At 37.7% G+C, this 21851-nt stretch overlaps 1 protein-coding gene across 3 annotated transcripts in view; it reads right to left on the bottom strand.

Annotated features, from left to right (window-relative positions):
• Window positions 1-2125: 2125 nt before the first annotated feature.
• Window positions 2126-21851, bottom strand: part of bs (blistered) — a 29567-nt gene continuing 9841 nt past the window's right edge. The window contains exons 3-4 of one of the 3 annotated variants that reach the window (XM_066392448.1): window positions 3735-4198; window positions 2790-2949 (exon numbers count right to left, since the gene is read on the bottom strand). In XM_066392448.1, coding sequence (XP_066248545.1) covers window positions 2895-2949; window positions 3735-4198 — 519 coding nt within the window. In that variant the 3' untranslated portion in view covers window positions 2790-2894. Of the gene's footprint in view, window positions 2950-3215; window positions 4199-21851 lie in introns of those variants that run through there. The other 2 variants (XM_066392449.1, XM_066392447.1) reach the window with 2 other exon arrangements.

Genomic DNA, 21851 nt, shown 5'->3' with positions numbered 1-21851 from the left:
TCATCAATAGGCACATAAAATTTAATATTTGGCATTGAAAACATTGAAAATGTTTTAAAACTCCGAGAAGCGATGTAGGACATTGATATTCATGAATATGGAAAACATTGAAAAAGACGAGGTCAGGGTCATCGTACGAGGGGCCTGAAGACTCAAAGATTAAGTCATAATCCTCGGTTTGTCACTTTGAAATTTTCTGGAAACCCTATGAAAGAGCTACACTACTAAGTTCTGTAAAGGGATTCAAAATGTGTTAACAAAATACGTTTCTTCACCACCGTCATTGCATGAAAATATTAAAACATGGTCCTGTTCGCTTCTCTTTTTCTTTTTTAATAGTAAAGGTTGATTTTTTTGTAGTAAACTTTAATAGTAAATCGTTGAACAATAATGTTCAACATAAAACGTTGAACAATGGTGTTCAACGTTTTCAACGTGAAGATGTCAAATACCGAATGACAGTTTTACTTTGATGTGACATTTGGACAATGTAGAGGGGCCCTCTCTTGTAGGATAGTCATATTATAATATAAAGTAGGGTATTCACATATAGGGTGATTTACTTTTTCAAGTCTAATGCGGGTTTCTTAATTTGCATAAAATTCTAATACTTGTTTCTTTTTCAGGTCCATGTAGAAACAATCGAAGTTTATTTTATCACTTACCGTGTTTAAATGGTTTGAAAGGTAATAAAATTATAATTATCGAGTAAATATTGTTTCATTTTTTGCGGAATATGTCGTTTCCTATAATCCATCTACAAAGTGCAAAGATAAAATTTATCTACACTTATGTACGATGCACCAACGATGTATGTAGTGTTTGCATTTCGAAGCCAAATATTTTTGAAATCGGAGCAACTAAAACTTTCGGGTCAAAATTTTCGTGATGTGTGCGAAGATTGAATCGTCTAAAAACCAGTGGCGTACAGGACAATTGTGCACTAAAAAAATGAGTTAAAATTAAGTGCTCCGATTTCAGCGAGATTGGGTTCCGCAGTAGGCGTACAGTACAGTTTTGATATGCCGCAGTCAAAACTGGAATAGGACAATTTCAATTTTTGAGTCCAAAAAATATCATGAACTATACATCATGACAATTTTTGGAGCAAAAAATCGTAGTTGTCCTATTCCAGTTTTGACTGCGGCATATCAAAACTGTACTGTACGCCTACTGCGGAACCCAATCTCGCTGAAATCGGAGCACTTAATTTTAACTCATTTTTTTTAGTGCACAATTGTCCTGTACGCCACTGCTTTTGCGAACACCAAATTTTGGCGTAATTATGAATTTTTTTGTGTAAAATTTTAGATCTCAAAAGTTTTACTAAAAATTTAACATGTCGTATCAGGAAAGCAGAAATGCGAGGAAGTATATTTAGCTCCTGATAATCCTTGAATCGCCGGCCTTCGAAGGACCAACACGGTACAATTTTTATACTCTTACCACTAGATCCTCCATTGTTACTGATTATAGTGAGTGAGGAATTTTGAACGATTTTTGCTTGAAAATACAAGGTAACATTCCCCATAACGCAGGCAGGTATTTATTTTTGGATGAGAAAAATAGGAAAACGAGGCGCCTGTTCTAAGATATGTTTGGAATGATTTTCCCCCGCCGGCCAGGAACATTTCCTTAGATTACGCTCCCATCTATTTTTGGCTATTATTCGGCCTTAGTTGCGAAAATAACACCGTGAGGCATCTGGATTTGGTTTGATTTATTTCTTATAAGGCTCGCATTACCGGAGACTTTAAAATAGACGCCCATCTCGTTATTAATTCAAACTATGGCTAAATTTAGGCCGTCAACCCGGAAATTTTCCTGCGAAGCCGAAATTGATTTTCCAAGAACGCGAGTGAGTACAGTAAGACGAAAATTGAACGTGAGCGTAAGGCCATTAAAATTGACCGGAAGAGGTAGCCATGTCTCGGATTTACTTCCTCTTGAGGGTCGGACTTCTTTCCTTTTGCATCGGCAAAATCTAACGGTTCGGCTGGCGAACATTAGGCCGAGAATAACAATTTAACTTCAGTTATCTAATGCACTCTGTGAATGACAATAATTAGGCCAGCGAAGTTCTGTTTTATCTGAATTTTTGGTGACCTAAAAAATAGTCCAAGTGATAGTTTGAAATTTATTTATTAATAACAAGTCAAATCTTTGGTAAAAACAGCTTACATTTATACAAAAACTACGCTTTTTTGGTTGAGCACGTGAGTAAACAAATAAATAAATACGATAATTTACGACTTAGAAGTACTACCTAACACGTAACGTACGAGTGAGGGCTCATGACAAACGATTGAATGGAAAGAACTTTCCAAAAAAAAAATGATGGCAGTAAGGATAAATGACGTAAAAGTCCTTTTGTGAATACAGTCAATTCCAGAAAACGACACTACCACATAAATAAATCCCCAAATAGTTCTTTTTTTCACCTAAAATGCAATTAACGTCAATTCCCATTTTCATCATACCCAAATTACATTCTACCATTAACAAAAACCACCCCAAATCTCGCAACCCTTAATTCGTCTTCTTCTTTGTCACTTCCAATCCGCTTCCCTGCTCATTCATCATACTGAAGGGAATAGTGATGAACTGATGTTTACTGTTCGCATCGCCTTGAGCTAAACTCAGCAATACTCCCCCGTTAGAGGGGGTAGCATACATCATCCCCTGGGGGGTCTGGTACATCAAGGGCCCCAGCACACTTGCTTGTGACGTATTTGGAGTCGTAGGTTTCGACGCGGTAGAATTTGTGGCTGAAGGGGATGATTGCTGTCTGGGGATGGGTTTGACTTCTATCGGGGAAGAAGGGGGGGAAATGGAACTGAATACCTCGTGGTCGGGGGTGACGAAGACGGAGAGAGGTTCCGGCTCGGTGCCATTCATTTCGTCATCGGAGCAACTGTCGCTAGATTCTGCGCCTGATAAGTTGCCAGCCTGAAAAAAAAGTAAATTAGGGGTTAGACTTGTAATAAGTAAAGTAAGTGGAGCTACTCTTGAATCTCTCTCTTCAGGCATTTTTAAGTATTGAAAAAATGAACAATCTGTGAAGGTCTGGCAACATGGCTGGCTGTTTGACAACTCGCGTCACCGTATTAATCGCTATGTCACTTTTGAAACAGAAGAGCAATGCCACGTTGCCATTTTATTAACTTGAGTTTAATAATTTATTCAAAAATGAGAAAAAAAAATAAAAGGAAACGTTTTGGTATTAAATGTTTTTTATTTTTATCATAATAATTATTACAAAAATAGTTCCAAATAACAAGCGATTCTATACAAACAATTCAATCAAACCACGGAGAGCATTACAGAAAATAAACTAAAAGTGCGGTAACGTAACTTTACCGCACACTAAACCAAACATTGGGCAGAAACAGAATATTTTCGTAGGAAAATCGTATTGCTAACGAAGTACGGGAAGCAACAATAGCAACAGCAGTAGCAGTCAAATTTTTTTCACCGATTAGGCCAATTTTAGCACAGCCATTACCTCACTGACTCAAGAATAAGTAAAAAACTTCCCCACCTAGTCTTATAGTCCAATGAATCGACCCTAAGTAAAGAAACACAGCTACTCTGACAGAGTTTAGTAACTTTTGTGGAAGAATCTTTCTTAACTCTCAACCGATAACCCAAACTACTGATTCACCGTGATGGTGGTAGGAGCTATCCCTATTTCCCCCCTATTCACCACCGAACTAATGGGCATTATCACGTACTTAGATTCGGGGGTAATACCCAAAATCATCCCCTCTGACACACTGGCGAAAGCCACACCATTTGGGGTTTTCACCACTAAGGGCCTCGCTTTGGGGCTGTCTGCGGACGGTTGCGGGGTTATCACTAGTGGGGTTGATGGGGGAAGACGCTGCAGTTGTGGAGGGGGTGGAATTATTGCTTTAGAAGGTTGGGGAGGACTAGTAGATGGGATGGATATTTTGACTTTATTGGATTGGATCAAGGCGTTATTGAATTGCTTAATTTGGCTTATGATTGAGGACTTGTCTTTGGTTTCTGGAGTAGTGGATATAGGGGTTTGCGAAGAAGAGTGATTATTGCTCGAAGAGAGTTGCGGGATGCCGTTGTTTTGAATGTGCAGCTTTTTAGGCGGTTCCTCTTCCTCTTCGGAGGCGTCCTCATCGTCCTCCTCTATTTCGCTGTAGTCGCCTCCTGGGAGGTCTTCCTGGAACAAAAGAGAAGGGTTTCAGCGCAAAAAAAATCATGAAATCGGGAGATTTTTCGGTGTTACACAAAAATCGAGAACAATTGGTTATTTATTAATTGATGAAGATTAAATCAGTGAGGATTAAAAGAGAAGCGGCTTGGATTGAATTAATATATGATTTTTCACTAATGCATGATTTAGCGCGCGTTTTGATTGGCTTAATGTGGCCATAACTTCTCGTATCTGGCCAATCACAACTCATGCTTCACATGTTACTGGCGTCTTTCACTTTCCGTATTAAATGTTTTTATAAATAATTTGCAACACTTTGTATGTGATATAAAGGCAGTAAGCTCAGTGTTAAAATGCGTTATTCTAGCACAAAAGGCAGGATTATTAGCGTAATTCTATGGCAAAAACTTCATAATTATTCGGGGTTTAGTAATGTAATTTGAAAACCACGCACATGCCAAAATGAAAAATTATGCCTACATACCTCAAAAACGAACCTGAACTGACTTTTTGGGAAGAACTAGAAACTGGACTATAAATCTGATATTCCAGTCTAAAAGTGGTTTAGATTAGATTTGATCATCCATAGGAGATTTTATGAAAAGTTTAGTGTACTAATGATGCTACTAATATATGGAGATGGAAAAGTTCTTCTCCTGCAAGTTCTCCCATCAAAGGATTTATAAGAGGTAGCATTTCTCGCTTTGTCCGGGATCCTCGAACAATCTGTAAACAAATTGTGACGAAACACTGCTTAAATCATCCGGCTGTCCGAGGCGGCAGTAAAAGTATGATTTCTCTCTCGAGAACAAACACATGGCGCGTCGGACTGCATTTTTTCCGCTTCCCAAACTGTGAGAATTCCTTCGGTTTTCAGACTGAAACGAACTTGTCCCCGCGCAGGTTTCGGTCGGGGGTTTCGGGGGATGCGAAAAGAGACCGCGGGGGTGTCCCCAACGGGGTGAAACGGAGTCGGAAGCGGTCAGATGGCCAGGGGTCAGTGCCCCACTGATCAAAGACCCCGGCGCCAAAACGCTTGACAGCCGCCGCGCTGTTCCCGATAGCCTTGTCCGCCGGTACCACCGCCGCACTATTAGTCCAGTGGCGGGCAATTTGGGGTTTAAAAAATAATTGAAACCATCGAAATTCTAACATTGGGAAAAATGGATTTTCGAACGCAGTCATAGCAAACCGTTAATAGCGGCCCCATGTTGACATGCAAATTAATCGTCAGCTATGTTCAATTAATAATTTTTTCCGTCATGTTGCAATATGAATATTGCATACGTCTATGTAAAGGAAAACTACATACTTTTGGTAATAAATAAGTGTTCTTATTATACATGATTAAATGCCCAATGCACCGTTTCTTTATCTGGCAATTTTCGTTGCCCGATTGTTGTATTATTGAAATTCCCGAATGCCGAAAACTCATTAACGTACAGAAATTGTGTAATTACTAAATGAAGCCAATTTTTTAATTTTAATACGGCAGAATTATCTTTCCACCTGCAAGCCGATGGATCGGGTTTTGCAACCGGCTCTCTCGTAAAATTAATTCATTTTTACACATTTGCCTGGCCGATGCGAACGATAATTTATGTACTTAATTAGGGGCGTCGTTTCTTCAAAATCTTCAGGTTTTTATTAGCAACGACACCGGCAAAAACGAAATTGATTGAAAACATCTACACGCAGGAACAATTTGCGTTCACAAATTTGCTTTTTTTTTTAAGTGAAAACTTGGAAATCCTTGCATATTTGGCAACACTGACACGCATCTGGCGGCTCACGTCACTTTGGCCAATCCACGACATTTTGAAAACAAATGAAGAAACTCATGTTGCCATTTATTGATCGTTGTGCCCTGAAGTGTTTTTAATAAGGAAGACAGAATTTGATAACTATTCATAGAATGTCGAAAACAACAGCTTATGTCACCCTAGCAAACGTTGTGCCATGGAAAACTTTGTTTTAAATTCTTTTTAAAGTAAAATTTGCTATTTTTTTAACGTAATGTGTCCTAATGTTACGCCTATGTACATCGCCATTTTTTGGTATACCCAGCGTGATTAGATTTTAGTACCCATTATCCCTTTTGTCCTGTATAACAAAGCTTTAACCACTTTTCTTTGTAAATACTAGAGGTCGAGTATACCCACTTTTCGTTGAATATACGGTATAGCTGCAATACCCCAACAGAAGATCAATCTGGCTATTCATTTGAGTGTTGCGCTTTGGGGATAGAGACAATAAATTGGCCGATAATTGCCTCTTAACCGAAGTAAGACTACGTGTGGTACCCCTCAGTTTTAGTACTTCAGAACTTCGCAAAACTTGCAAACTCTTTCTCGGTCAAACTGTCGCGTTGACGTGTACTTCGTTAAACGAATTCTTCATTTTTGCAAACCTGATTGGGATGCATTATTTAACAATGAAACAAATCACTTTATAAGTTGTTTCGGAGTTTGCTGGACCAAGAACAATTACGTCAAGCCCAAATATTCTTATAAGACACTTTGGTTGCGTGATTCGCCAACCAACCAACGAATGATGGTGCGATGGTCGGCTCGTGGGCTTCCGGATTGACGGGACCAAAAACTTGCAAGATGCTTCTCGTAGAGTTACAGGGAGGTGATGAAGGGAACTACGGACTGGATAATCACAATCGGACCATCCTAAGTTCGCACACTATTTCGGGCACGAATTACGAACAAGCTTCCTAACTAGAGCTAAGGTGTATTGGCAAAAACTAATGATTCAAGTGCTAAAAAGTATCGATAAGTACAAGCGAAAATATGGTGCCAGCTAAGTTCCTGGAAAAGGGTGTTTATGTATGACGAAAGAAACATAAGCAAAAATATAATAAAAATAGCGCTCCACGGCGAATGGCGAGAGGTTGACTCTTAACTTGGGTCTAGTAAAACACAACAATAATCTTTTCAAAACAAATTAGCACGTTGCCAATGTTTCTGATTCAGGTTGACTTGGATGAAGTTGGGTCAGATACTTTTTTTCTAATTTACAAGGTTCATGTATGGTCCACATAATAATCCACAAAGGCCCACTTCTAACAAAATTATGATTTCATGAGATATCGATATAAAACCACCTCCCTATTTACTCTAGCAATTTAATATAGCTCAGGAGACAGGAGACTCGTCTGTATCGATCTGCGCAAGAATTGACACAATCGCTCATCTCTACTACAAGTTATGATTTTTCAAATATTTATGAACTTTGCAAATTAGGGGAAGTGTCTGCATTGATTAATGTCTAAAAATCACAACTCTTAGTAGAGATGGGCTATGGTGTAAATTTTTGCGCAGATCAATGCAGAAGAGTTTCCTCTCTCAAAAGCTACTTTAAATTCCTAAAGCAAATAGGGAGGTGGTTTTATATCGACGTTCAGAATTTCATAGTTTCTACTGCTCTTTCTGGACTTCTTTGCTAATAAGTATTAACATGCAACATCATTCAGTTCAACGTCATTAACACCGACTTATTACGAAGTGAAAAAACGAGTTTACACGACTCTTACATATATCAAACTATTTTTAAAATATTACGACCGCTTCAATAAGGGAATAGCTGATTCGTACGTGTATAATCAGTAGCGACTCGTGAATAAAACAAACTCGTTTATGAGATAATGGACGTGCGATTCGGCATTGATGGTCGTGTTTGCTCATTTCTGCATTAGAGTTCCAAATCCATTAAGACGTGGAAAAAAGCACAATGCGATCGATTCCGATTAACAAATTATCGTGCTAATAAGACTCTGCGTGGGGGCTTCGCAAGAGAATGATTTCACGTTTAGGGCAAAAAGATCCATTGGCATCTGCATAACCGAGCAGCAAGAAGTATGCGAAGGTATTTGTGTTTCGTTTATTGATAACAACTGCACGAAATTCTCGAGATTCGCAAGAAACGAAACAATAACAGTTCCAGGGGCGGACTGCACGGGATTGGCAGACAAAGATGATGGAAAATTCGGTTTCCAAGATTGCAGAACTTTTTTTGTTCCCCTCTCCCCCTGTTTAATCCGCCCCTGATAGGTTCTATTTTTAAACCAAACATGCTTCTAGGAATGCGAATTCGATGCATCTCTCCTCCTGGAGCAAAAAACGGGGACGAACCAGCAGCGACAAAGCAATTTCCATGATACAAGTGGGTTTTTCATGGTTGTCTTTCCCCATTTGGTCTGGTCGCAACCAATAAACCTATAATAGGCGAGGCAAAGCCACGCTGTCTACGCTTTTCTATTGGAAGCGACCAGAAGTTGTCTTCGTCAAATTTGGAAGACGAGATGCGAGTGTAAATCTAGTCGCGGTCGAGCCAAGACTACTAATTATTCGAATTAATTGTTGTTTGTTGCCGGGCGCATTGTCCTGCTTGCGCTGAGGATTTGTATCTGTCCTTATCGAGGGATTTATCTGCGATTTGATGACTTTTAAATGTATGGAGAGGCCGGAGGACGTAAAGGAACCTTGTCCGACATTCGGTCCGAACACGGCCGAAGACTTAAGACCGGCCTCGCACAATGGGGTGCTAAATCGAGACCCAATTTCAAAAGGAAATATTTCCTATCGGTATTTTGCATATAAGGACGGTAAAGTGGTGCCAATATCTTCTACACAGCCAACAACCTACGTAAATCTCATCATTTGCGACTCTCATGTGTAAATTTTTGGAAGATAAATGTAAATCGGAGGCATCGCCTATGCTTTAACCTCAACTTTACATATATAAAATGATGAACGCAGGTAACGTCAAATTTCTATTATGGGTATAAGGCAACTCTCAATTGTTTAAGTCGACTGTGTTCGAAATTGTCACTTTTCCTACTACTTTCCCTATTTATCAATCAAGCTTTTGAGGCTCCGTTGAAAATCGACAAATTCCTGTTTAGTAAGCAAAAATTTGGGACTCGATATCTCCTTTTTGGCTTGAAAATGATGGTTAATGTTCTATCTATAAATCAGTCAAATAGAAAATGCTTCGTTCCTTCTGGAAACAAGGATGGCAAAATTGAAATTTATGAAAGAGCAAGCAGTTCTCTACGAAATTACGACCTTTTTACCGCATGGAACTTACAGTTTCCAGGGATTTAAATTCAAATTTGAGAGTTATAAAAGTACAACAAATGTGGCTCTCATTGGATTCAATTATGTACCAAATTTTTTCACTTCTGGGGACAAAAAAGGGAACAAAAACACGCAGTACATCACGACCAGCATTTCGTCTGTTTCCTAGAAATTTTCTCTAGGAAGTTTCGCCATTTCTGCATTTTCACAGCTGTCAAATTTCGAAAAATTCAATATTTATGTTCTACAACACAGGTTAAATTTCTCAAATTATTCCGGGAGATGAAAACAAAATTCCCGTGCATTTTTGATTTTCGTTGAACAAATTGGAGAGAATGCACCGTCAAATTCACAGACGGAGAAGCCTTCATATTGCTGCATAATGCACGAAAGCAAAAAGAGTGTGATCGATGTAGAGAATTTACGTCACATACAAAGTGAGCCTGAGAACGTGACCCGGTGCCGAAGAGTTCGACGAAACGGGTTCCGAAAATATTCCCGAGACAAAATATTAATTTCAGCATGATGAAAAAATTTTTTGTTCCGTGAGAATCTGCCAATTATTATTGATTTTGACAGGGCACATAGATGGACAAGACTGCGTGAATAACTGTAAGACCATCTCTTCTTGAAGGGAAAAAGTCGATTTTTAATTAAAAGTGCTCAGAAATTTGTTTTAAGATCAGGCACTAACAAGCACCAACTCCATGTGGGACAATTGTTATCATCATCTCGGCACAGTTATTCAAGGAAATCATCATCGTTGAAGCGCCCATGGGCCGTTTCGTCGATTTTGCGATAGCAGGTAGTACCCACACGCCCATAACCGTTCCCATATGGTTTTATCAGGTCCGAAAATCGGAAAAAGGCGATCATATGTCGTGTGCGCCCACGCAACATAAGAGTTGCTCCCAAAGACATAACGCATGAATATAATAAGTCAATATTTTTACCCGATAACAATATAATGGCCATTGTTCGGGTAATTGTCGTCTCGAAGGCCATTCGTTAAGTCCTGCGAGTCGGTAGCAGAAGAAAGACCCAGATTAGGATCGGTCTCGCAATAATATCCAGATGCGTCCATGATATGGGCCACTAAAGATTGTAACATCCGATTTTATCTGCTGCTTATTGAACATAATTGAACCTGTGTTCTCGGAGCGATAAAAATGTCCATCTTTGTTACTGCATTTGCTGCTACTGCTGTTGCTACTGCTGCGCTTTGTGAGTGTCCCATCTTGATGGTTAATTTAGGCTAATTGCGGACGGTTTTTGTACCAATTTGCAAAAAGAAAATTAGCAGACAATTTTCGAATCCATCCAAAACCATCTCTGAGCTCAAAATATTATGAATTGCACTCGAATCTTAACGAAAATATCTGGCCAGAATTGTAAGTTTGCTCTAGAAGGGGACGCAAAATTTTTCACCCGTTCTACACTTTCATAATCCTCAAATTTGGCTTAAAAAACTTGTCCTGCATTGCGTGTCTTTCTTGTTTTCGCAGAGACAAGAAGTGAAGAACTTGGCTTCACAATTTGAATATTATGAAAGGAAGTAATTAAGAGTATTCCATTAAATTATGAACGGAAAAAATGGCGTAATTCAGCATGAAGGTTTTTAACCAAAACTGGACGATTATGAAAGTACATGACCAAATAGCGAATATTTTTTTAGATTAAATTATTAACTATACGCTTCACATTTTGAATCTCCAAAAAGGAAAAAAGAAAGCAACACAAGACAAGGATATTGATCGGTTTTTGAGTTCAGTGAAAGTGCAGAAATTGGGAGCAATCTTGGGTCAAATTGTGAAGTAAATTCTCTTCACTCTTTGCGAATTGGAACGAAGATAAGAAGGCAGTTCAGGACAATGATTTTGACCAAAACTCGATTGCTATAAAAGTGTAACTGTAGAAGAAGAATGTAACTTTGTCTAATCTTTTTGAATCTTTGAGATTTTCCCCACAATTTGAGTTTCGTGAAAGTGTAGAAATTGCGAGAATTCTTCACTGTTTGAATCTTTGGAAAAGAGAAAACTGACAAGGATTGTGACGAACATTTCACTGAACGTGTAGTGCAGTTGTGAAAGTGCAGATATGACGAGTACTCTTGGGCAAATTGACAGAATTAAATATGAAAACTGTAATTTATTAAAATTTTCCCATGTTAGCTTTTGATATAGACAATAGTCTCTCATGTAACATATCGCCGATTCGAAATAAGAATAAACCAAAATCAATGTTCATGTCAGCGAAAACTTCTATCTCATCACGAAGAACGAATACCCCATCATACTTACCCAACGGTTTTTAAAAAAGCAGGAAGTGGACACTTACCTGAAACAAAAAAAAAACAATTAGGCAATAAATCAATATTAAAACACGGTTTTTAGGCCTTTCATAACCGAAAGATTGAGACAGCTTTCAGACAGGCATGAAAGTAGACAACAGATCTAATTATTAAGTAATTTCTAATTTTTGAACCCACTGAATTTTATCCCAACAAAAAAATAACATCAGTGGTACCCTAACTATCACGATTCCTGCAATTCTCCCAGCCAAAACGGACATTCCCCGGCTTGCGCTCTTAATTTATGCGAAGGTTGGTGGTACCCGCCGAAAGCATGGAACCCTTGAGCATTCTTTCGGTGGCAAGATGAAGCGCGTGCCGCCACGTGATTTTTTGCGCGGTGGTACCAAAGGGGCCCCGCGGCTCGCAAAGCCCGGTAGCCCCAACAATAGCCTCGCCATTTACGGCACCAGCACCATGTAAGGCGGTGCGAGGCGGGTACCACCGACCGCAGCGCCACCGACCACAAACGCGGCCCAGAGGTACCATTCAGCGCAGTGCAGTTCCTAAGTTTGTTTTGCGTGTCTTGGTGACGGGTACCACGGAAGACTGCGGAAAATGGTGAGTTATTTTTTTGGGTTATTGGTGAATTTCAATTTTTTTTGTTACTGTAAATAATTGTCTTCTAAGCGTGAAATCATTTTAAGTTTTGTGTAAGTTTACCCGAAGGAAAATTTCCATTGAAATGGAGAAATATGACAAAAATTTCAGATTTTTTTCAAATAAATTTAGCTAGGATTTTGATGAATTGGAATTTGGGTGATATGTATGTGGTTTTAATGTTCATTTTAACGATTTAAAAATTCAATTTTATTAAATCAAATGCATCAAAAGTGTCTTCAAAATATGCTAAAATTACCCCTGTGTGAAATTTTTGACATTTTGGCGAATGTGCTTTTATAAAAAATCATGAATTTCAATTGCTTTTTCGCCACTTGTACAACTTTCTTTAAAGTTCCTTAAGAGTAATTTACAGTTCAAATTGACCTAGGTACGAAGTTGCACGACTTCTTTGTAACTTCAATAAAACAAACATCCTCAAACTCCCATTATTTTATTTTTCTCAAAAGAAATCTTAATTCTCCTTCATTATCTTGAAGCAGTTTCTTTCATCAGCCAATCCTCTCCTATTCTAATATAAGATGGGTAAACAATCCGAGTGCTTCTCTCTGTTTAATTAACTGCCATCAAACATCCTCCTTTAAATCCAACAATCCGCGATTCCCATGGAGGAGAATGTACCATCTGCCACCCGTCAACCCCGAAAAACTCTTCAAATCGACATTTTCTTCCATGGGTTTCAGTACCACCGCGACCGGGTGCTGCGGCGCTTGACCTCGTATCCGCACATCTGGTCTAGGAAATCCCGGTTTTCGCCCTCTTGTTCTTGCTCCAGAGGGATGAGCTTCGCAGGAGGGGTGGGTGATGGCGGAAGGGAGCCCTGGGGGGCGGTCGCAGCCCCCTGGGGATGAGGGGGGCACGTGAAGGGGGACGAAACGCGAACAGGTGCGAGCGGCCTGTCCCCCCCGGGCCCCCGTTGGCCGCGAAGAAGTCGGTCACATCGAGAACGCCGATGTTGTCGAAAAGCGTCTCCGGAGCGGCTAGAGCTGCGGGTCAAAGAGATCGTCATGGGTGATTAGGAATGTGGGGTATGTGCATAATAGATAATGGGCCCATTACGCACGCTTTATGTTTTCAAATTTGGAAATTTTTCATTCCAAATTGTTTGTTTATTCTCGCATCTCCGATAGTTTCCGACACATTCAAGTTCTCAGGCAAACAAATAAAAATCCTTGATATGTCCACCTGTCAACGTCAAAAATAACTGACAACATTAAGCGTGGAAACATAAAATTTATTTCTATTTATTTCTATGATAAGTTTACCATTTTGAAATCTACTATTTTTATTTGGAAAAATCTAACCAGACCTATCCGTCAATTTCTGCACTTGAAATCCAACAAATATTGACGGCTTGTAATGTCACTTTCTGTCATCTGTCAGTCACATGGGATTACTGAACTGCTACTGTCAGAGCCTCCCTGACAGAAAAATGTCTTCTTTTGTTTGTAAACCGACAGAGGCCATTTTGAAGCGTTACAGAAATAGTTTTTTTTGGCTAACAGCTGCCTTTTGAGCCTCAGCGTGGGCTTGTGATAAATCGTAGCAAAGGAAATTTAATGCTATTTCAAGTATTGTTTCAAGTAATATAGAAATTCTTTGCGTTACCAATGTTGCATTAAATGAACCCATTATTTATCTAAGGGAAGCTGGAATGTTTGTTAAGGAATTTAATAAGGAAATTTCGGATTTTATCTATTAAAACAAAACATATAATAGAAGACTCAAGTCAAACTTAAAAGCTAAGTTATTTCGTCATATAAACTAGAGCGACATTTTTTATAACTTATGCGCAAATGCATATTCTTTTGCAATTATATACGTCCGATCCAATTCGAAGATTTCATCACAAGCAATAAAAAGAAACTTTTAAACAAACTTGCTTTAATAGGCCAATAAGATGCGAGAAAACAATAAATTACAAAGTGGCGCCAGACTTGCTTTATGGCTTAAGTTTTGTTTGTTTAAAAATGACATTATGTGTTGATTGCTTGAAAACCAAAGCAGTGCATACCAACGACAGTGAAGCATTACCAACTTTTAAATTTAATTTAGAGCCACCCTGTAGCCTCTCACAACGTCAATTCGTTACTGAATAAATTTGCGCAATATTTTCATAACATTATTATTATCAAACATTGTTGTTTTCCCTCCTTCAAATCCCACTCTAATACAATGCAAAACACGATATTACGTCTCATTCAAACCCATGGTGGGCGAATTCTTAATTACCCACAAATTGAGAAATCCTTCAAGAGTAGAGATGTTAAACACATATTATATCATTGGAAATGCTACACGGGTAATTAAATACTGGAGAAGTGGTGGAGCCTCACCCGGTACAAGCCGATAAAACCCTCCATTAGCCAGTGGGCGTAACTTCGGCAAATTGAATTAAAAAAAATCCTTCGTCATTGAAATATTAATTACTCCCATTAATATTTATGTAATCCTTAAATGCTCGATGTAATTAACGATTTTATAATTTCGCTTTTTTTCCTTTGGTTTCAGCTACACGAGAGAGAGAGAGAGAGAGAGAAAGAGATAGGGACATAAAGAACCAGACATTCAATGGAGGAGGTGAAGACGAACAAAATATTTCTACTGGTTTTCATTGATTTAAGTCCCTATTAATTATTATTGTTGTTTGAAACTTTTATGTATACATAACCATAAGATAATTATAGGTTAAGATCTGGGAGATAAACTGAGGATTAAATTCGTAAATTTAAAAGGATTTTTTGGCTAAATTTATCCTCAGCTTAACTCTTAATTTTGAAATCGGCATTAACAACGCCATTTGGAATTAATGGAAGGAAACAACTACTTTCTTGTGTGGTGTTGTGTGAAATATATTGAGTGTTTCAATGATTTTAATGCACAAAAATAGTGCACACCCTGTAAGTTATGTTTTTTTTTGTCAAGAGGAATTCTCTTGAATATATCTGGTGTCCGAAAACAGAGTCTAAGTCAAGGAATTTTTTTTTTTCAATTTCATGACAAATTTTTGGCCGATGTCATCAAGTTTATACAAAAATTTCATTAAAATTCTTGTTGATTTCTATGTATTTTTAAGGTGAAATTTCAACTAACTTTGCGAAATGTTCTTATTTTCTTTTCTTGCAGAATTTCGACGAAATTCAGCTAATTTTGCGATATGCCAATACATTGTTTATTGGCAGAATTTGAATGAAATCTAAGGTAAAATGAAGATTTTGAGAAATATTATTACGCTTTTTTTGAAGAATTTTTATGAAGTTTTTAATAAAATATGATTATTTTAAGAGGAAATTCCGATCTATTTCTTGACTTTTAACTCGTTAGTGATCGCTAAAATTCAAAGTGATAAGCTCAATATAAACTTTTCTATTAAAAAAATTCATTGAAATTTTTATTGAAATCAGAATTTTAAAGTAAAATTTCAATAATTTTTTTTAGAGTTTTCATTAAATTTGTGGGAACATTTGAAAGAAAATTTTTTTTAGAGATATTTCTAAAGAAACGTAAAGTGTAAATAAAACTTACAAAATGGCTGAAGAATGGCTTTAAATATTAATTGTTATAGTCACTAGTGTGTGCGTGTGTGTGTGTAAATAATGCTTTAAATATATGTATGATTTGAAAAAAATTTTGTTTCTTTTTTCCTAAACATTCCTCCGTTACGAATTGTTGTGGCTTAGACCAAATTTACAGTACTGTGGAACGTTGGCTTTATTTTTAAAAATTTTGAGCACAAATTCATAATTAGTTTCACTCTCGGCTTAAGCACACTTCCCACGGCACGGTCGTCCCGCAAGGTGAAACCGTGGAACGCCGACCTTATCTCACTTTAATAAGTATAAATTAATCTTATCTTCGGTCCCCTCTAGTTTAACTATATCAAAATGCGCATATTTACTGTCATTAGATCGTGAGAATTCCCTGTTTCGGATGCGTGACATAATTGAAAATATCTTTGAAGCAATATGATAATCGGATGGTTACATTATGCGACGAAGACTCGTTGTTCGGACGATAAAATTGCAAAAGCGTTACATTTAAAACATGTTTATTATCACATTCGGGGAACATGTCATTCTAAGCTCCTGCACGAACATATAAATATACATTTTATTTATTTATTTAATCATAATACAAAAATGAATGGACGCCAAACACTTTCTCTTAACTAAAAAAATGTTGTTTTTGGTTTTCCCTATACAGTTACAATATTAACAAAAATAACAAACTAAAATAAATAACAAATATAAATATTGTCACTGAAAACATGCTTTATATTATAGAAATTGTTTATGTACACAATGGTTTTAAGGCACGTTCACATTGTGATTTCGTTGCTCAAAAAAACACTCTACAAAATTGCCTATTATACATGAAACTAACCGTGACATTTTTCATTTTTCAATGGACTAAATCTAGAAACGTATTTACAAGAAAATAAACCATTTCGAACCACTAAAGTTACTCTAAAGCAGACTAGAGGATCATCATGTCGCAACATTTAAAGCTCTTCATGTTTTAATAAAACCGAGAAATTGCAACAAATCAATATAGTAGTAAAGCACACTAGTTTATATACCATTCAAAATGGCACCGTTCAAAATGGCAACCCAAAATGGGCGGTTAAATAATATTCACAAATATATTTTAATCCATTTTAAGGATCTTCTGTCAAGCGATAGAGGATTTAAGGGGATCTCATTTTATGCGATTAATTTGAATGAGAAAATTTCGGAATTTTGAAAAACGGTCCTAGTGCAGCATTTTTCGAAATTTCCGAAGGAAGAGAAAGATTTTGAGAAATCTGAATCAATGAAATCAATAATTTCATATCCCAAAAAATCTCTAAGAATGACGATTTGTTTATTACAGTCCTGTCTTTACTCAAAAATCACAAAACATTTTGAGTATGTCTTTTTGTGTGTGCCCTTTTAGCCATCAATCTCTTCAAAGCTTTATTCAATTTATTGACTAAAAATGAGCATTTTCTTACCTTTATTACATTTCCTCCTTTCTACACTGAAAAACCTTCGTTTTTTTACCCAAAAACAAATGTGCAAAACAACCTGATTAACCACCATAACAAAAAATCAGCAAACCTTCTGGTTTTAACACTTCAATGAATTTCACTCCTTTGAGAATCTGCAAAAGACAACGATAAATCCTGCAACAAAGCACAATAAAACTCGACTTTATTAGGTGCAGAAGAATTCCTCGTTGTCACCTAATTACATATGGAACGTCATAAAATTCTCTATAAGTAAACAGTTATGACTGCCATATCCGTGGGTATGACTTTTTACATCTGAAATGCGAGTAGTCAGTATCGAAATTCAGGGAATCGAACATGGAGATGTGCTTTTGTCTCGTTTTGCCTTGAGGCAAGTGAAACAATATTTTTATTAGCTCAAATGCACAAGATTACAGGAAAAGTAAGTGCACGGTCGAAAACATATAATAATATGAAATAAAGAGAGTTTCTTTTAGAGAGACGTCGCTAGATGGAGCAGTTCAACTAACACCATCTAGCGTCGCAAATTCGCAATATTTCTATATTGATTTTCAATAATTGAATTGTCAGTAATTGAAAGTCGGTCCCTCCCCGGAATTTTTCCGTTAATTATAAAATTTCTAATTAAAAACTAGACCGCTCTAGTAGGAGATTAATTTTTTTTGGGTCTCCGTTTGTCCCATTAGATGCGTATCATGGTTTCGATTATGTTAATTACTTGCATATTTTTCATTCGTTGCTTAATAACATATGTAAATTACGATATGCCGCCTGATAAAACTTCGATATATGATACATTACACGTCCGTGAAGATGGCAGATAAGTCGAAACGTATCCTTAGGACGTTTAGGATTGAATTCTACGAACTTCGATCAAAATACATACGAAACATTCTTCTGACGTGTGAACCATCGGCGATAGAATTACCGAAGACTGTTAGGAGATCGAAGGCAGGAGAAGAGATGTAGGCCAATTTTCGAACAGTGTTAACACCGAAAACACCCAGAATTTAGACCAAACTCGCTCACACAAAACTCACGGTAATCGTGAAGAATTCTCCTTCGTCGACTCGAAGTCGACTCGAAAATGGTCAAAAACTCGATTTAGGATTCTTTCTTTCTTTTGCATTTCCTTCAGCTGATTAAGATGCAAATGATCAAAGCAAAGCAAATATTACGCGAAGCATAAACAAATATAATAGGCATTGACCCTGATTCCGGCGGCAAGGATATTGCGATTTTAAACGGCCGCTGCCCACGCTGAAGAAACCACGTAGGAAGACCGTAGGATACATTTCAGTTACCTTATGACTTCATTTGTCATTTTTAATGCCCATAAATGGAGATCGTTCGGGGAAGTGCCAACACATGGAAAAATTGCCTAAAATGGCCGCAATACTTCTACATCTACAAAAAAAAATGTCAATTAAAGAAAGGAATCCCTCGTCAAGTTTTTAGTTGATATTGACAAGAAGTATGGAGCTTCCTGAGGAATATATATGATTTTGCTTTTTCATGCGAAAACGAACCAGAAAGCATCCTGCAGGCAAAAAGTCTTGTAACTGTAGATTTGTTATCAGGTTGATTTGCACAAATTCTATCTTCGCCGAGTGAATGCCCTTTAACGCCCCAATAAATCAATTATATGCCTCAACTTTCCCGCATCTACCATATAAGGGCATCTTCCTTTTATTCTCGAATCCAGTATGGAAGCAACATTTAGAACTACACACATTTTCATGCAAAACCTATAGCTACAAGCGAACAGCTGCTACCGCATACGCACTCTCGTTTTTGTAAACAACGTAAACTGTGGAAAATAGGTGACATTTCGAATCGAAGTCAGGTCTTAGTCCGCTTAAAAGTACCATATAATATCAAGAGAGATCATGCAATTGGAGGTGAGGCTATTTTTTCCACTCTGAAACTATGAGGAAAGACGCACCTTTCTGTCCCTTATTAATGGCAATCTGTTTGATCAGTTCGATTAATTTCGTTTCTTAAGGCAAAAATCCTGAAACTGACGTTCTCCGGAAAATGACAACAACGCAACGCTCTTCTGTTTACGATGGTCCTAGGTAGATATATGACAGAGGCGACTCCCTTCCTGTCAAATCCCGCTCCTTGTTGCCAGATTTCACAGTTTTTCCCCAGAGATGCGTCGTTTTTTGAATGTCGACACTAATTAAATCTTTTGCAAATGCAAGTTTTTGAAAAATTATCTGACAATTTCCAGAGCAGCTAAATGTTTTTCCACGTCAATTAGTGCTTAGTAATAATTTTAACCGAGCCATCGTTTCTCATTTTTAATCAGTTATTAGTCCCCGTCATTTCGGCACATAATATTCATATTTCCCTCGCAAATGCGCAATTAATATGTTCGGTCAGTAATTACCTGTTTAATATTGGATGCTGGTTTCGAAACCGGCCATTAGACAAATACTGTGCCATTATGTTCCCTTATTAAGTGGCCCCGCGGTCTAAAGTCTTATGCAAATGTGCGCGGGTAGCACGCATTGCTTATTCAGATCCGTATCGCGCACGAAAGGCTCATTGACATTACTTCCTTTTCGCGCAAACGGAAATAGGCGAACGGATCGATACTAATCGAACGTTTATCAAAGCACATATGCCTGCTTTAAGCCCCGAAATCGACTTTAATGGGGCTTCGACGAAAAGGAACAGTCAAAGAGAAGCTGAATAAACGGTTCGAATGAAAATAGTAAGTAAGAAAGAAATTTTATGGTTTTTTTTTATTTATTTTTTTTTTTTTAAGAAAAAGTGAGGTGCAAAACAAAACATTCCCAAGACCTGGGACTGAAAATTGAGCCGACTGCATCAACTTTTTTTGCACGTTAAAGGACTTGTTAAAACCGCATGTAAACTCCTAATTAAACGCAATCATCCGTGAAATCTTACAAATAAGACAACGTAATTTGGCTGCGCAATGAGTCACCGAACAAGTTGTCGACAGCTCCACCTGACAGCTGTACTGTACGGCCTTAATTGCTCGTGAGAACACCGGTGCAACCCCCGAAAAAATTCCCAACCGGCAAAAACCACATCGGCAATTTTCCGATTTCCAAATGCGACGGGCGATGAGAAACTAAATAAATCTCACGTCTTCGAAATGCGTGAGGTCCGTGCTCCTTTGAATTATTCACGAAATGTCGGTCAATGTGGATTTTTTTCCGAACACAATATACAGAGGAGGTATGCGGCCTTTTTGCGCCTCCGAGATGTCTAGATAACCGCACAAATATTATGTTCATATATTAACGCGTTATGACAACAACACACTAATCGATGGGCATGCGAACTCTTTCTTCACATGGGAACATCCATCAAAGCATCGCGCTAACAGGCAAACAAACATAGGTACAAGAATCTGATGGTGGGTACTATGCGTAAAATTGATCAAATTTGTAAGTCGAATAATGAGACCTTTTCAGACCAGAGTTAAAAAAACACCACGGTGAAAAATCGGTATATTATTGACAGCAAACCAGGCTTCTTGAGCGATTATCTTAATTGCGATCAACGCGGTTAATTATTCAGATTTAATGCGAAAATTATCGAAGAGGTTTACGTAAAGCCTAAATGGTTCGAGAAGCCAGTTTAAGGTGAAATAAACTGGAAATCAATCACGAAGGAGCTCTTTAAACACCCCTATTTCTCTCCCTATTGCGAGTTAATGTCGCCGAGACATCAACAGTGAGTTGAGACGGAAAATCACCTATCTTCGATTTATATTCATTTTTGAGTCATTGTCCTTTTTTCTATGCAAGGCTCATCTCTAGGCATCCGACTATTTGTGCTTAGTAATAGCAACGCTGCGGGCCAGATGATGTTTCTTAAAGACGGGCGTCGCATCTTGCCACAAAGGCACACTCCTCTAGTTTTTGATGGTGAAACTCAGATTTTGAAATTTCATTTTAATTGGGAAATTTTCAAATCTTCTATCATTTTCTGGCTTAATTAAGCTTCCTCCCCGTATATAAGATTTTTCTATTATTGAAGCTGTGTGTATGCCTGGTTGCATATTAAAATTTGATACCTTAGAATGCGACGGAACGATTGAGTGTGACTATCAGGGAAAATTAACAAGTGAATTAATCTTCTGCACGAGGGAGAGAGTGGGAAAATGAGATACGATTTGGGAAAACACGGGCGAATGCGTGGAAATGGTGGAGAAATTTTTGAAAATTTCAAGTGTTTGTGAAATATTTCTTTGTCCCCCATCACTTTTTGGTCGCGACGAATTTTAAATTTGCAAAAGATTTGTAACGTTTCCCAAGCGATTTTTTTCGAATCGAATCGAAATTTTCCCATATATTTTCAAGCATTTCTGTACGTTTTAGTTTGCGGTTTACCGACGCTCTCAGACATCATCTTAACAGCGTCTCATCTTAAGTGATTTTATTTATGCAAACCACTTTTAATTAAGCTCGGCAAGCTCCGCTTTAATATCAATTATTAATATCTCTATATGCAATTATTCACGGTTTTAATTGTACAAGTAATAATTACTTGTATGTCCCGCTAGGCGTAAAGTAAACATGAAAAAAATCCTTATTAATTTCATCGAAC

Source organism: Euwallacea similis, chromosome 8 (assembly GCF_039881205.1).
Source record: "Euwallacea similis isolate ESF13 chromosome 8, ESF131.1, whole genome shotgun sequence".
NCBI classification, from domain to species: Eukaryota; Metazoa; Arthropoda; class Insecta; order Coleoptera; family Curculionidae; genus Euwallacea; species Euwallacea similis.
Note: the sequence above shows the minus strand (reverse complement) of the source record. Positions and strands in the feature narration are given on the sequence as shown.